We start from the raw sequence: 18,527 nt of genomic DNA, 5'->3' as shown, positions 1-18,527 counted from the left end.
ATAAAATAAAGTTATATTAAATTATTGTACACCTTCTACTCACTCACAGACATTGGATCAAATCTGTTCTAATATTAGTTTAGGAAATGTATACAAACAAAGGATACTTAGCAAATGAATTTTAACATGTATAAATCAACAGATTTGCCACTTTGGTCTCTGAACTTCAATTTTCACACTTCTTAATGCAATCCCCGTAATCTGAATTTTGTGGAAGTGTTCCAAGAGAACGAAACTAATAGCAACAGCAATTGTTCTTGCACACAAAATATATCTTAAATTTGTATCTTCAACATATTCCTTGCAGTAAGATGTGAAGTATCTGATGAATTTCATTCAGATACACATTTTATTTTATTTTTATATATTAGGTGACTTATGTGTGAAGCAATCTTATAAAAACTGGAAAGATGGGATGATTAAATGTATCTCATTCCCCTCTCATTTATTTATAGCAATGTAATACAGTTTCATTGAATATGCTGCTGCAAAATTTAAGTTAGTGTTATATAATTAAGTTCACTTCTCTGTCTCCCCAAAAAAGAGTAAAAATTATGTTAATAAAACATTATACTTTATAACTGTAGTTGTTATAAATATGGTTAAATTTTGTAAAGTTTCATAATGGTGGCAGATCATACACAGAATTGACAGTTCATCAAGTTCAAGATGGAAGCTGCTAATATAGTCTGTTAAGGATAAACAGTAGCACAAGAACTGTACTCATTTTTGGTCAAAATGCATATAACTTTCTTACCCGAAAATTTAGTTTACACATTGTTTAGTCCTATCCACAGAAGGTGACTACTACTGAGTGCTTAACCAGCACTTTAAAGTTAGTGTGTGCACATGCATATGCAGACATTTATGAAGCAACGCTGACAACAGTTTTTTTTTTTTTTTTACTGTGGAGATTGGAAATTTTGGTTCTTTTTCAGAAAGGGGAGAGTAAAAAGTTGAAAGAATAGAATCTGATACCTATAGCCCTATCTCAATTCTTGCAAATGCTGAACAAAAGGTGAAATCAGAAGATAAAAATCTAGATGGAGGCTACTAATATCAACTTTTAGGGATAAACAGTAGCATAAGTTTTGAAATAAGTTCCAGTACTAGTTTTGGTCTGTTTATTTAACCCTGCATTTGTTCCTGTCAACAGATAAAATTGATGCCAGTACATTTTATGATACAAGAAAAATGTTTTTTATTCTAACACTAAAAAGAAAGAAACTATTCTTTCAGGGGGAAAAAAAAAAAAAAAAAACTGATTTCATTAATAATGAAAAAGTATGTTTAGAAAACTGCAAAGACAACAGTAAGTATTTTCTGCTCATAGATAATAGATAACTTTTCTAATAAGTTGTTTACACTGAAATTCTTTCTTACAGTTCAGGAAAGAACAACTGACTTTAAATTAGAGTGAGATGACTCATTTTGGAAATCAGTTTTGTATTGAAATTTGTATTTTGTGTTGAATGTATTGAAAAGCTAAAGTTGTTAATTTCAGAAAGGAATTGCAAAGAAATTTGTTTTCTTGTTAGAAATTTTATTCCTGAAATGAAATTTGTGAGAGATACTCTCATGGAATCTCTTTTAAATTAATTTTATGTAAAGAATTATACTCAAATTATTTTTATATTAATTAAACTGTCTTTTACTAAGACAAAAAAAAGTTTTTTTTTTTTTTTTTTTTTTTTTTTTTTTTTTTATGTCTCTCTCACAGACTAAACATTTTTCTGTAAACCTGTAGTACATTCATACCATAGGGTGGGTTAAAGATTTTTCTTACAGTCTAGAAATCTTGATTTAGAGGCCAATCATGGAACAATCAAGCCACTATAGGTCTCCAAAGTAAGCAGGATGGTCTCACATTGGACAATGAAATTCATCTCCCACAAGCAGTTTAACCATATTTTAAACTTGTTGAAACTTAAATTTAAGTATTGAAGAATTTGTTAAGATAAATAAATATACTGGAAAGAAACCAAATAATACTTGTGGTACAAACCTAACCTTATTTTTAGGTAGGACACATCAGATAGTAAATATATATAACAAATGTTTCGCTTCAAAACAAACTTGTACTTCTAAGATTTTACTAATTTTTTTGATAACAGAGCCATTAAAAATAAATTTCTCTCACACTAGATCATGCATTGCATGAATATGCAAAATTATTTTTATTATTTTAATTTCCGACATTCATTCACTGTCATTTTTTTTTTTGCTTTCACTACCTATAAATGATAGAAAATATAGGTGGAATGTAGTTATGATGATTTTACTGGAGACAGAAAATGCCATTGAAAGCAAGACCTGAAATGTGTAAAGACAGCATAGATGATATTTGATTTAAAATACTTCAACATAGAAATAAAAATTTTAGATTTTGGAATATTTCTGTGCTTTTACTTGACAGCTAGTTCCATAAACACAGAAAATGGCTCCTTCACAACCCCCCCCCCCCAAGTTTAATTGCAAAAAAGAATTTACAACACTTGAAGATATATTTCTGCAACAGGGACTTAAAAGAATCTTCAGAAAAATCACCACTCATTTTCTTTATTTTTTAAAGGCGAAACAGTTGCAATGCACCCTTTCTCCTATATATATATATTTTTTTTTACAATGTGTATATATATATATATATATATATATATAAAATAGCTATTTTCTCATCTATAACTTCACTGATGCAGCCACAAGCCAGGCATCACAAACAGCCAAGAGAAGTTCAGTAATGGTGGATCAGATCTGCCTATCAACAGTGCAATGAAGTTTCTATTCCACTTGACTAATTCATGTATCGACATAAAAAATGTCTACAGGTAGATGCAAATACCTTCCAATGACATTGGAAGGTATTTACATCTTGCTGATACTTCCTGTTGCTGCTAAATGCAGAACTGTTTCAAGTGGTAATCTTAACCATGAGCCATGGTTGTGATTATATTCAAGTATCTTTACAGGTCAAAGATACAAAACTGGGAGGATTAAGCCAGTTCAGCATAGCAATGTCCAAGAAAATACCATAGAACAGTTGTTTTAGTGATACTTGTAATGATGAGAGCTGTGTGCATATAGATATAAAGATATATAACTGGAGCAAATAAAATAACTTCTTTGCCAAATATTTCAACCTCAGAATAACAGGTTGTCATTGGCAGGCTAGTGTGAATGACGTGTAGTAGATATATAGGTGTGTGTGTGTGTAACTACTGATGGTTGATAAGGATGAGACTTTCCCATATTTTTGCTAGGAGAGGCTGTTGTACTGATTTAAATTAGAATCAATCAGTACAAAGCAGTTTAAATATTTGAATTTGAAGTGACAATGGAGGAGTAAGATTCTGCCCATGCTATGACAGAGCATTCAGTTTGTCTGTCTGAAGCAGGAGAGGTGGCAATCATAGGGAAAGGGGAGTTTTTTTTAATCAACAAACTCTCCCCCATGGCTGCATTCCTCGAAAGACAATAGCTCTTGATCTTGTAATTTAGAGCAAATCTAATCAGGAATATGGAGGTCCAATTCTATTAATTCCTCAGGAAAAGTTCGAAGTTGTGTGTGGAGACTTCACCATTTGATATTTCCCTGATGTTTTACAAAGTTCTGTGTTTCTAAAGATACTGCTACTGGAATGTTTCCTGAATGGACATGTTCCTGGATAGGATGTTAAGTACATTATAAAGAATAATGGTACAAGAGCAATAGATGTTTGATGTTTTCTGTCTTGATGTCTTTTGTTATACAAAAGTTTTTGATACTACATTAGAGTTTGAGGAGGTCATGATAAATTTGATGACTAATTCTCAAATGAAGGGAGAATTCAATGCCAGAACTCCATCTACCACTATCTGGTGTGGAATGCCAGGATTATACTGATGCCATGCTGACACCGCAAGCCTTGGACTCTGTATGCAAACCATGGAGAGACATGGAAAGAATGACAATATTTATTATTCATTCTTTTAACAATCAATTAAATATGAAGTCTGGTTCCTTGACTACACTTTGTCATCACTTGCATATTGGAGAATTACCATTTCAATTTAATGTAGGCTTGTCACAGTAAACAAGTAATTTGTATAAAATACTTTCTACAGACCAATATTTCATTCTCATACAGACGTTTTTGTAGTGAATATATCTAACCACAAGACAGTTTTGAGAGCACAGGCAGAAAGTATCTAAAAAGTTTACTTCTTTTTAGATAATCACACAATCATTTATGGTGAATGGTAAGCCAAGCCCATTTATATGATTACTAGTGATAGCAAAAGACTACTGTTATCTAGAAAGCACATGTCCATGTGTCTAGGTTTACTCCATATACAGGTTAGTCAAAAATAAATAACACAACTGACAGTTTATTGCCATGTAATTACATGGGCAACAAAGACTGTCAAATGATAGCACAACTGTTCAAATTTTGCTAACACCTTAAGTGTATGTACTATTGGTTACCATGTTTTCAACCCAATACTTGATCCCTTGCAATACATACAACATCTGTTTCAAATCTGTTGGAATGTTATCATATACAAAATATCCCTTATATTCTTCTCCCCATAAAAACCAGAGTGAGGGCAGATGATCTATCTGAGCAGACAAAAAATATGATGGTTCCAATCTAAGTCAGGTCCTAATCAGTAGTTCAACTAATCCACAAGTGAGGTAGTTTTGATTTTCAGAAACTCAGAAGGTCTCACATCTGCATAGTGTGGAAGAGCCCTGTCCTTTTGCAGAATGAAATTATCCCCATTTTGTAGCTCATTAGTAACCATTCAGTCATCATGCTGATTATATCATCATAGCACATTCTTACTGAAAAAGAAGAGGCTACCTATTTTCTTCACAGATAATATTAAGTTTTGGACTGTTGCATGTCATCTTGTGACTACAGCATCTCTAACTATCTGCAGGCGATATTAATTTCTGATAATGGCATTTAAAGCTTAGTGTCTACCTTTTCATATTTATTGCATTTACATGGAAAATTAAAGTTTTATTATTCTTACTAATATTTTGACTAACTCCTATATGATTATGAAGTGATTGATGGCTAATAACTATTCTTTAATTAAGCAATAACCGAACTTTTGCGACAAACAATTTCATATTCCTTTATCATTTTTTATCTTTATTGATTCAAAATTATGAAATAAATGTGATTATTCATTTCTTACCTGACACCACTGCTTGCTATCAGCTAACTCACCAATCATTTGGAGTATATATGGACCGTATGCTTCAATAATAGCTGTACACTGGAAAAAAAAGAAAAGAAAAAATGTCAATAATCTAAATGGGAACTATATCTGAAATATCAGCAATCCTGCACTTTTACCCAATAGTACTAGTATGTTAGGTATAATAAAAGCTATATTTGATGGTATTCAAATGAATGTAAAAAAAAAGGAGGGAAAGGGTCTATGAATTAAGATGGTCATAATATTTTGACTGAACTGTATATGCCCATACTTAAGTCATAAGTCAGCAGTTAGAACTGAAGGATGAACAGGAGATGGTTTGATGGAGAATCATATGCAAGACAAGGACATTTCCACTCTTATTCATCTATAAGAATCACATTATGTGGCATTAAACCTGATGATGTTATTCTCCAAAATAACATTAAGTAAATCTTCAGGGACTAACCTGAATAACTGTTGTAAAGTTGGTATGAAAATGCACAATATAAAAAATAAGAAAATAGGCAGGAACATATCCTTAGGTGGAGAGATAACTGTAGAAAATCTATTGAAAATAAAACACTTATCCACAGTAAAAATGTTTAACAGCTTAAAACATAAATATAAACATTTTGGTTTTAGTGTAAAAATAAATAATGGAAATTGAAAAACAACACTTTACATGCTATGAATGATAGTTACTTTCATGTGCAGATGCAAGAATGCTTGGTTATAATCTATTACACTATTAGGTTCAATATAACAAAAAAAATTTTCCAGCTTTTCAGCATAAATAGCCCATCGAAGCCAAGATGGAGGATTTCAGCACTTTCTTTAAAAAAAGATGTTTGAATTTGTAGATGCTTCTATGTAGCAACTTAGCGTTATTTTAAGGAATCCTGTGGCCAGTATTTTATAAAACACTAAGTGTTCTGCAGAGTTCAACTTGTGACTTTTATTAAGTTTGATGACAAACTGATGTTCAGAATGTTTTGAAAGAATATTTATCTTGTGCAAAGTAGGATAAACTGAAGCTACAAATTTGACAGACTCCGCGTTGCAACAAGAGGTGCACTTTGTCTTTTGGAAGACCAAAGGAGATTGATTTGGTTTGATAACATGTATGTGACTGCAAGTTAAAATTCCTTAAGGATACGAGAAACAAATTCAAAGGTGCCTTTACATATCTGGAATGGAAATCTTGTTGATAAGTCTTCTCTTCTTGTAGAGTTAGGAGAAAACTTTTTTTTTTTTTTTTTTTTTAAATGTTTTCTACATTATATAAACCCTTTGAGAGGGGAGATTTGTCTAATAATAGAATTCTTACTGTTTGATAGCAGTGGTATGATGATACTTTTGTGAAAAATGAGCTGATGTTTGAATAGTGTCTAGAGAAATTAGGTTTGCAATATATAGAATAGAAGTGAAAGAGCCTTCTGCTTCTCATTTAATGAGAATGTCCAGAAAGGATATAAAGTACCATTAGATTCTTTTTCTAGAGTGAATTTGATTCTGGTATATAAGTCATTAAAAAGGTCACTAAATGCCCTACACAGTTTAAATCATTACCATTACAAGAGCAGACAGACAAAAGCAATGTCACACAAATGGAGGATGAACGTCCTCTAATTATACCTATTCTATCAGTGGCTCTAACAGGCACTTATGTGACCATGGCCTTCCAAGTATCCTTGGATTTCCTAACCATAATATGAGGATAAGGTGATTAGCTCTATGCTTCTAAGTAATCTTGTTCTGTAAAAATTGTGCATGTTCTACTGGCCAGTTTGCCTCTTCTGAGGGGTGAAAAACCTGAGTTTCTGGGAGAAAAAACCTCTCTACCTCTGTATGAGACTGGCTAACTCACCTCCAGTTGAAAAGCCCTGATAAAGGCAAGGCTTTCACATCCTAGACAGGATTCGGACCTAGGTTTTTACAACCAAAGGGTCTATACCAACTGAACTATGGAGATTCAGTTGGTATAGACTAAACTGTTATTAGTAAGGACTTCACTAAAAAGTCAGTTTAACATGCTCAATGACTTAATAGATATCTCTATGGATCCATCTACTACCTAAAAACTGAGAACTTATCATGCCAAACCTCCTAGGATATATAGACTGCTGAAATTGATAAAACTAGATACCTTCTTAGTGCTATCAATACTCCACAGAAAGGTCTACACACAAGATCTCTAAGTTACACCCTCATGCTTCCTTACAGGTCATTCCTATTCCTTTATCAAAAATAAAAGAACTAAAACAGAAGCCCTGATTTGATACTTTATCTCTCTCTCTTCAATATTCCTCTAAATGATACTCTTGAACCACCTTTGTCTTCTAAATTTTCTGTGACAATTTTGTCAAAATTTAAGTTTTTTTTATGAATTTGGATTATTTTACTTGGAATGGCAAACAAATTGAGCAAACTGCCATGAGCTTCCATTATCTCTGACTCTAGCTAATTTTTATTAGAAAATAGAAGAAAAAATATCTGTTCTAATCCCACACCAATATGAATCTGCTAATGTTCACATTTCTGGCATCTGGGAAAAACACAGCAAGAACTAGATCTTTCTCCAGAGAATGATTTGCAATACAAATCATTCTCTGGAGAAATAATCTAATGGTTCTTTATCCTTTCTAGATGTTCTTGTTAAACAAGAAGATGCCTCTATCACCACTTTCTTATACCACAAACCAATCATCCTTTACAAAAATATGATATCAATTCAATGCTACCAAGAGCCCACACTCTCTGCTCTTCAGAAACATCTTTATTGAAAAAACATTCTCTCTCAACAGTTAGTTACAACCCAAAAACACACAAAATTTTAACATTTTCTTCTAATTCTACAGGAAGAGATGACTCCCACAGGATTTTCATTTGATACATTAAAAACATGTTATTTGTGCTCTTAAGAAATTTCAACTTGCAGTAAAATACAAATCTATTAACCAAATTAGATTAGTCTGCTTTTACCTTTCCAAAAGACAAAGTGCATCCCTTGTACCTGGAGTCTATCAAAATGCAAGTTATCCTACTTTTGGACAAGCTGGCCATTCTGTTGCTTAATTAACTGAATAAATGTCAAAGTTGAACTTTGTAAGAACATAGTATTAATAACATTAGCCATAGGATTCCTTAAAATGATGCCAACTTGCTACATGAAAAATTCCAACCTCTTTTTAAAGAAAGTGTCAAGGTTCTCCAACATCCCAACCTTAATGATGGACAATGCGTGCTCAAAACCTGAACAACTGTTATTTATTCTGAGTTTTTCCCCAACATTATTGGATCCTAATAGTTTATAACCTAGCATTTTTTGTACCTGCTTACATCCTGTTATTTAGTTTCAAAGATAAGGTAACCATTGTTTTGGCATGTAACGTGTTGTATTTGAATTTCAATTATTTATTCTCTTACACTGAAAGGCACAAACTGAAATATTTGTATTTATATTATAAGCTATTAAACGTTTTTACTGTGGATATATTTTTTGTTATATTTTCAGGAACATAGAAAACCTCAACTGCATTCTCAATGAACATTCTATATAGAAAAAGTAATTTAAGCACATTTTAGTGAAGATGGCAAATTAAATTTGGAAATAGGCAACAGAACATGCAAAGCTCGTATCATAGGGAGTCAGATGAATACATTTATGTGGAATGAAAAAAATTAGCAAAAATACTGAATTAGCTATATACAAGGCTGACCAGAGCTCACAGATATCAGTTCTGAGAATAATTAGTGAAGCCATCAAATGATATCAATGACAGAATCATGTTAAAATTGAAAATATTAGAAAAGGAACTTACATCATTCAAGAATGTGTAGGCAGAGTGACTGTAAGGTAATATGATTACTTAAATAAATGGATGAGGTTGGAAAAACAGGTGTCTGATGCTAGCAAAGTAGAAAAGAGACCCAGACGATGATCAAGATCTAAGTAGCCTGATGCTGTTTGCAGTGCCTTAGCAGACTGCAATGTAAATATTGGAGTCCTGACAAATAACATATTTGGAAGAAGACTGCTGACAGGAAGCTAATGATATAAACAATTATCTAGTTTCATGAAGAGGTCTGAGTAATTATTGGAGTTTGGTGAACAGAAAATGCAGTACATGAATATTATTACTATGTGGAGAAAAGAAACCTTGAGTCAGAGGAGGTTGAAAGCAGGGAATTCTAAATTAACTACTGTAGTGTCTGATCTCAAAAGGTATAGGTGCCATCCTTGTGGTGTAAAGAATTGTAAATTAGACATCAGAGGTGGATGTAGACATTATTTGGATTTCTGTCATCACTTGCAGTCTGGATGGCTGCAAGTGATGATAATGATGAATCATTTATGTTGGTGTTAATGCATGGATGTTAGTCATCATTAGTTTGTGGTTGGATGGAAGGATACAGTGGTAATGTGCAGTGAGAGGAGATGATACTATTGGAACATGACATCCATACAGAGAGTGAACAGTCTTCTTACCATAATGTGGCCTTAACCCCCCTCCAACTGGCCATGACATCTATAGATATCCAGTTAAATCTGGATATGATTCTGTAACTCCTATTGAATAACATGGATAAGAAGTGCAATTTGGTCTCAATATTTCATTCACCTCAGCCAGTAGGGAGGTTAACAGTGCCTCCTGCACACCTACTTGGATTCAATCTCCAGGCACAACCTGGCAGATAGCTCATGCACCAGTGATCGAGAAGCCTTCTGACTCATTACTTGACAGGTTTAGGTCCATGCACTAGCCAGTAGCCAGCCTGCAGCACCACTGTTTTAACTGATGTACCCTCAAAAATGGAGATGGTTATGGGTCTCTAAGTATGTATGGCATGACCTTGAAGAGTATGACTTTCATTGCACAGAGAAGGGAGGAGGGGATTAGAAGCCAGAATCACCTGTGGAGACCAAACATGGCATAGTCCACTTCATGCTCCAATAAGCAGGGTGGTGGTATTTCACCAGACAGTGAAGGTCATCTACCACTTAGTAGTCCAGTTTTGGCATTTCCTCCAATTAGAAAGATACCCCCTTTTATAGTGGAAATACTCACTGGCCACACTCTTTAGATTAATCTTTTAGAAGACAGTAGATAAAATATTCTAGTCAGCATGAACAGAAGAATGCAACAAATTAAAATGTACCAGGATGAAAACTCTGCTTACCTCAGTACTGACTGAAAAAAGGCTTCTATACTAGTAAAATAATTGAAATCAGGAATGTTTTGATTTAAGAGCTAAGTGGTTAACAAAATTGCTTAGAAAATTCAATGTATCAAACTATTTTTCAAATCTGAAATCAATCCTGAAAGGTGGCAGTTGTGTTTATGTAGGAAATGAGAGAAAAGTATCCAGATCTCTAATCCAGAGTATTTTAATAATAAGGTGACACCTTTTGGCTACTTCTATATGGAAATATGACTTCTGCATTACTTCAACCTTGGTATCTCTTCTAGGTCTGGCTCCCACTGATGAGACCTCAATAAAGGTCGAAACCAGTCTGGTGTTACGTTGTTGTTTCCTATAAGAATAAATCTCTAAACTATCTCTCTTGGGGGGGGGGGGCGTTTCCCTTTTCGAACTCTGACGATATTTGTTTGATTTAGCTGCGCCAGTCAGAGCTTTAGGACAGAAAATTCTTGTCCAAAGAAATTTTCCCGGAGTTCAAGTGATACCTAACCTTGTTAAAAGAATTAAATAGCTTAAAATAATCTTAGCATACAGTCATGGCCTAAATGCTCTTAGCTTCCTTTATATTCCCCTTATGCATAGATCCATAGTTTTATGAGTGGCAAAATCAGTCTCATGCTCAGACAAAACTCAGGCTTGCATAGAAACACATGTTTATTAAATGGCCAAAGAGATTACAATTAAGTTTAACATGTCAAAGGCAAATCATTTATATCATTACTAAATCACTAGTTAAGCGAATAAGAAATTTTCAAACTGACAAGCATGCTATTCACATTCCATAGGTAAATTAAGTTCACACATAGCTCAAAACATAAGTTCAATTTCTAAACTAAATTTTCTGTCATTTAACTCCTTCACGTTAGATTAGGAACCGCACAATCTTAAGTTCTCAGACTACCAGTCCAACACAGTCAATAAGTCATTGCACATGGTCACTATAAAGTTCTCTTTCCTCCTAGTCAAAATCTTGTTCCTTCCTTCGTCTTCTTCTTTCACTCTGCCTTATCCCATGTTAAACGGGGTCGGCGCACCAATCTTTAACCTTCCTCTTCCAAGTTCTCCGGTCCAGAGCATCCTTCAGACTCCATCCTTTCTCCCTAAGATCCTCTGTCATCTTATCCCTCCACCTGAGCTTGGGCCTGCCTCTTTTCCTCCAACTCCATATACTCCACTCGTTTACCAACATACTCCTCACCCTTCCTCTCAACATGTCCAAACCACCTCAGCCTACTTTCTTGCATCTTCTTGCCAATTGGTCCCACCTTAACCGTCCCTCTGATGTAGTCATTCCTTATCCTGTCCTTCTTTGTCACACCACTCATCCATCTCAACATCCGCATCTCCACTACCTCCATCTTCCTCTCCTGTACCTTGGTTATAGGCCACGTCTCCACACCATGGAGCATCGCTGGCCTCACCACCATCTTATAGAGCTTTCCTTTCCTCTTACAACTCACTCTCTTGTCGCACAGGACCCCGCTCATCTTCCTCCAATTCATCCAACCGCATGTTATTTGATGCTGTATTTCCTCATCCAGGTCACCTTTCTCTCGACAACCGACCCAAGGTACTTTAATTTCTTCCCTGAAATTAGCCTTTCACCCTGGAGTCGTATGACGATATCCTCGTCACTCCCCGTTGACATACAGGGTGTTCGGGATAAATTTGACAGTTTCGTAAGGAAAAAGAAAATCTTCTTTGTATCTATTAAATTTAATGAATTGACAAAAAAACATTACAGGCAGAGTTAATTACAATACTATCAACAAGATTTACTCAAAATAACCACCATTAGCATCGATCACAGCTTCAATTCTGCTTCGGAACCTCGAACAAGCTGATGCTACAGTCTCCCTGGGAAGGGCCGCAAAAACTGTTTTAATTTTATCCATTAACTGGGCTTTTGTATTACTGGAAGTGCGATTGGTGTCTTTTTCAACTGCGCCCCATACAAAATAATCCATGGGGTTAAGGTCTGGGGAGTTTGGAGGCCAAACATTTGGACTGGTGAAGTCGTAGAAATTTTCAGACAACCATTTTTGACTTTTCCCAGAGGTGTGGCAAGGGGCCGAATCCTGCTGCCATACATACGGCCTACCATTGGCTACCCTTGTTATCCAGGGCTTGACTACAGTTAGCAACTCCACGAACAAAGCCCGAATTCCAATGCCAGGGTTCTTCAACACCTGTTTCTGCAGATTTGCGAGGAATTCTGCTGTACGAATGCAATCAGATCGTCTGCTAGGGATCTTTCTTCTTGCTACATCCTCGTAGTCACCATTGCAAGTCTCTAGTTCATGCCTGATTGTTTTTACTGTATTCAGGGAGCATTGGGCAGCAGTCGTAATATCCTTATTTTGATGGCGGGCACGAATCATCATGATACAAGTTATTCTCTTCCATGATTCAGGTGGGTTCCAGCTATCCATCCTTTCTGACATCTTGTATATGAATGAAGAAGGGTCCAAACTTTTAAATGAAGAGAAGTGTGTGTTAATACATGTAACTTACGGAAAAATATAATTAATTATAAATATGTCAAATTTATCCCGAACACCCTGTATATTCAGTCTTCACCCGGTTAATTCTCATGCCGCTCTCCACTCTTCCAGAGTATTTTCAAGCTTCTCTCGGGATGATTCGCATAGAACAATGTCATCGGCAAACAGCATGCTCCATGGTGCCTCCTTCTTGACATCCTCCACTAGTACATCCATGACCAGGTCAAAGAGGTAGGGGCTCAGAGCTGACCCTTGGTGTAGCCCTTCTGTCATGCCGACACTAGACCTGACCTGAGTTTCTGTTCCCTCATACATCTCCTTCACCAACCTCACGTACTTCTCCAACACCCCCTTCTTCCTCATACACCTCCATACCTCCTGCCTGGCCACTCTGTCGTATGCCTTTTCCAGGTCTATAAACACCATGTGCAGATTCACTTGCATCTCTCTATATTTCTCCATCAATCGCCTTAGCGCAAATATTGCATCCGTTGTCCCTCTTCCTGGCATAAATCCAAACTGCTCCTCACCAATTTTCGTTTCCTGCCATAACATTGCTTCAATTACTTTTTCCCATATTTTTAATGGGTGTGACATCAGCTTGATTCCTCTATAGTTGCCACAGTCTTGAACATCTCCTCTTCCTTTGTAGATTGGGACGAGAATACTTTTCCTCCATTCCTCTGGTATCTTTTCCTGTTGGGCTATTTTACACATCAGATCCCATAACATATCCACGCCCTCACTGCCCAAACTTTTCCACACTTCCCCAGGTATCTGGTCTGCTCCCACAGCCTTTCCATTCTTCATTTTTCTCAGTACCCAAACCACTTCCTCTCTACTTATGTCTTGCACCAGTCTCTCATTTACCTCTCCATCCTTGCACCTCTCTCTTGGATTCTCCTCATTTAGTAGTTTTCAGAAATATTCTTTCCATCTTCCTCTGATTTTGTCCTCGTCTTGTAATACTACTCCTGAGGCATCCTTTATCTGCTTGACTGATGTTATGTCTTTCGAGGCCTTGTCTCTGGCTTTCACTATTCTCAACAACTGAGCTTCGCCACCGTTTCTCTCCAGTTCTTCATAAACCTCATCAACTGCCCTCGCTTTCGCCCTTGCCACAGCTCTCTTTGCATTTTTCTTTGCTAATCTATATGCCTCCTTGTCGGCTCTAGTTCCAGTCATGTCCTTCCTTGTTCCTTCCTTCGTCTAAAGCTAATTATTACATTAAAAAAAGGTTTTCAGTACATTACCACTTGATGTGATGATGTCGTGATTCTTTTGTCTGTCCTTTGTGAGATACCTTTCTGCTACAGTATGTTGGCGTCACGCGGAAGTCATGTGCTCGTCACGAATTGAGTATTTTTCTTTGCTGGACTCGCGCTCATCTCATGGTTTGCTGTCATTAGCTCAACCGCCATCAAAGGGAATCCTTTGCTGTCTCACATCGGTAAAACCCTTACCGATGGCCCAAATTTTGAGAACTGCTGTCATCTCGGTATATCCTTGTCCGACTCGCGTCAATCAGCAACGGGAAAAAGGTTGCAGCTCGTCATCGGCAGGCTTCCTTCCGGTCATCTGCATCGCTGGTCCGCACGAGAAACAGGAATAGACAAAAAAGAGGCCCTCAAACACATGTGAACTCTCTTTTATCCTCCTTCATAGCACCCTCTTTCCGCCTTCGAATCTTATCCACAGCACCTTCCTATTCATTCTTACGAAGTGGCGTCACACCTCTGCGCCTCGATGAATGCTCTTTTCGTGGAACACAAATTCCGTTCGCTTTCCACGAACGCCTCTGCCTTGGGGTTCACATCATCGGCAGTGGTCAGCTAGCAACCTTTGGACTTTTGTTAGCACTTAGATACACGTTCTTGTATAGAGCACAATTTAACATTAACGCTTTAAACAACATATTTATGCTTAGACATGCAATTTTTTTTTCTATAGAAAATGTGACATGTTTTCTAATATAATATGCTTACTTTGCTAACAGTACAAGTGTTTTCTTACTTAGTATTGTGTTTTAGTTAAATCCTAGATCTAACACTGGGTAGTAGTCTTCCCCATAATGCATTGCATTATACATGTTTGTAAGGATGTGTGCATTGCATTATTGGATACTAAGGCAATTGATGTGAAGTCATTAGCCTCTATATACGAGTGTTCTGTCATGAAGTTACTTCATGTGCAAACTTTGTTTGCTTACGTTTGGATAAAGAATGAAACCAAGAATATAATTTCTTGGCATCTTTAAGATTACGGAGTGGACATACTTTCAACATCAGATCTATGTAATATTCCAATTGAAATGTTCAGATGCACTGTCACACTGATAATACATCTGAAATTGTGTAGAAGTTGTCTCTAAGACGGTTGGTAGTTAGTCATGCAAACATTAGGATAACTGTCATTTGTTACACCACATGAAAAAAAGTTGTTCTGCATGGTCGATTGTTCAAGAAGCCTGCAATATTGTTCAAAATAATAGAAAAAAAATGCAAAATTTCTATAATAGCAGACGAATTGACAACATTATCAAAAATAAGTGTTTTAATTATTCATATACAAGTTGAGCTCACTGAACCATGTATGATTTTTGTAGATCTTGTAGAACTAGAAAATACCACTGTGGAATGTATACGTGCTACCTATAATTGCCACTTTAAATTCATATGGATTTTCTGATAACTATTTAAAAAATCATCTCATTGCATTTTGTTCTGATGGAGCTAGTATAATGTTAGGAAACAAATCAGGTGTTGCAATCAAACTTCTACAAAAATTTCCCAACATTGTGATTTGGCATTGCGTAGCTCATTGTTTACAATTAGCATTAGACGATTTGATAAAAAAAATTAATTCATTAAAAAACAAAAAGAAATAAATCATTTTGAAATATTTATGGATAATTATATGCTTTTTATCATCAATCATCAAAAAATCAACGAGAATTAAATACGATTGCAAAAGACCTTGGTATCGAAATTTTAAAGATGGGCAGCTTGCAGTTTACGAACGGCTCTTGCTGTGTGGAGAAATTGCCCATCTGTATGCAAGCATTTTGCATCGAACAATAAATATAAGGGCTTTTTAAACTCACTTCTATATTTGGAATTTTTAAAAGATCTAGTATTAATGATTGATATCCTACAGGAATTATCATATCTGTCAGAAGTTCTACAAAGTCACAATATAAGTATTATAAGGACCCACTCCTTAATCATGTGAACAATTAATGATTTTAAAAATCTGTAGGTTCTTATGAATCTAAAATTGATACAATGTTAAAATCAAAAGAATTTGAAGGAATAGTAATTGAAAGCAAAATCAGATTTCACAAACTACAGCGAGAAACATTACTAAACTCTCTTATAATGTCTTTAAAGGATACATTAATGCAGCAAAGTAATTTCAAACTTAAAAATGAAAATCATGAGGATTTGGAAGATGAAGAACTGAAAAACATTTTAAATGTATGTTATCCTGAAACATGGAATAAGTTACGTCTCCATGGTAAGAAGGAGAAAGAGAATAAGATCTTTAAATTTTATTTTAAAATATGAAATTAAAATTAATGATTTTAGAGATTTAGTAGAAATGGCTTTGACTGGAAAGTTACAAAACTAAATTCCCAGCACGGTGAAAACAGCCAAAGTGATTATGGTAACAATTGCAGTTTGCAGCCCTGAAGCTGAACGATCTTTTAGTGTGATGAATAATATCGTAATGACAAAGAAATCTTCTCTCACTATAAAACATATTTTGGATTTAATGACATATGTATAAATGGATGAATTAAATTTGAATGAATTTATTCATTTAAATGAATTGAATGAATTTAATCCGAATCCTTATGTCAAATCTTTTCTAGAAAATCATCGCTCGGCTATAAATCCTCCTAGAAGAACACAAGACGTGAAGGAGGAAGGAAACAAGGTGTGGCAGCTGTTGTCATAAGTATTTCCTTAAAGTAATCATTTGTAAAGGTTAACATGTAGAGGAGTGAGGTTTTTTTTTTCATGTAAAATCTTCTCATTGTCTCGAAAGTGATTTTATTAAATAAAATAGTATAGTTACTGTTACTACCATTTTACAAATAATAATTCACTTTTGGTAATCACATAAATAAATAGGACTATAAAATAATGCCCCTTAATTGGTACCATTGATTATCATGTGAAGTATAAAAACAAAAGAGAAATATAATGTATTTCAATATTATTGCGTTTAGATAATATTTATTATTTATAGATTGTTTGTCATAAAAACTTCTATCACAAACAAAAGAAATTTATTTTGTTTATAAAAAATGCAGACTATTTCATATGTGCGATTATAAAAGATTTTATTCTTATATTTTGATAATTAAAAATGTTTTTCTCATGTAAGATAAATTAACACAGATGATTGTGTGCAAGTATTTCATGTTTAGATCATGAAATATTTGTTTATAAATGATAGCCTTTACAGGTTGATTGTCCCCTCATACTTTTTGATTGGCATTTGTACACAAGCTGCATTAATAAAAGTTTTTGTGTGAAATACAGCTTTTTTTTGCTTGACGATGCAAGCCCTTTGTTAAAATTTCCATAGCTCACCACTGATTAGATCCATGTACATATGAGGGTTGTTTGAAAAGTTTGATAAAAAATTACGTTAAATACATTTTTCTTGGGAAAAAAAGTCGCTTTATTTCTCAACATAGTCTCCATCAAGGTCTACACATTTGGTCCAGTGAATTTCCAATTTTTTCATCCAATCTAAAAAGTAGGATTTGTTAAATTGTACAAAATAGTCATTGGCAGCCCTGATGATGACATTCTCTTTTGAAGAAAATTTTTTCCCACTGAGCCAGATTTTTAAGTTTGGGAACAAGAAGAAGTCACAAGAGGCCAAGCTCAGAGAATATGGTGGATGCGGAACCAATTCGAACCTCAATTCATGCGATTTTGCCATTGAGACGGCCGATGTGTGGGACGGTGCATTGTCTCGATGGATGAAAGAGCACTTTTTCTTGTGTACCAATCTTGGCTGTTTTTTCTTCAGTTCTTTTAAATGGTCCAACAATGATGCATGATAGACTCCTGTTATTGTCTTACCCTTTTCCAAATAGTCTATCATGATAATTCCTTGGGAATTCCAAAAAATAGTGGCCATCACCTCCCCAGCTGACAAAACGGTCTTCGCTTTTTTCGGTGCTCTTTCACCAGGCATTGTTCACTGTTTTGACTGCTGCTTGGATTAGGTGTGTAGTGGTAGATCCAAGTTTCGTCTACAATCACGAATCAATGCAAAAAATTCTGCAAATTGCGATTAAACATTACCAAACACTGGTAATTAGTTTACGGAATTAACAACGCATATAAAGTATATTAATTAAAAGGTAACTATAATGAATAACTTCTATATTTTGGCAATGTCACGTTGCCATCCTCAGGAACATAAAGATATGGTATGTGCACTCAGGAACTAACACAAAGCAAATGAGGAAGAAAGCAAGAAACTATTGTTCTTCTTAAAGTCCTAATGGTGCCCTCTTGCGGGCTAATTTGGTAGTCTTGGCAGTTGGGCTGAAGTTCTCATAATGAAAGTCTCCCAAATTTGGGGCAGTTTCATGCACCCAAA

The 18,527-nt window shown here is 35.1% G+C and overlaps 1 protein-coding gene across 1 annotated transcript in view; it reads right to left on the bottom strand.

The window, feature by feature from the left end:
* Positions 1–18,527, bottom strand: part of LOC150099493 (uncharacterized) — a 301,600-nt gene that overhangs the window by 8,298 nt on the left and 274,775 nt on the right. Inside the window, exon 28 of the mRNA XM_090404210.1 lies at positions 5,185–5,265. Within this exon, the coding sequence (XP_090260336.1) occupies positions 5,185–5,265 (81 nt within the window). The remainder of the gene's footprint in view (positions 1–5,184; positions 5,266–18,527) is intronic.

This window comes from Typopeltis vanoorti, chromosome 14 (assembly GCF_054136105.1).
Source record: "Typopeltis vanoorti isolate ZY-2024b chromosome 14, IOZ_Tvanoo_1.0, whole genome shotgun sequence".
Lineage (NCBI taxonomy): Eukaryota > Metazoa > Arthropoda > Arachnida > Uropygi > Thelyphonidae > Typopeltis > Typopeltis vanoorti.
The sequence above is the reverse complement of the archived record's forward strand: the minus strand, read 5'-3'. Positions and strand labels throughout refer to the sequence as shown.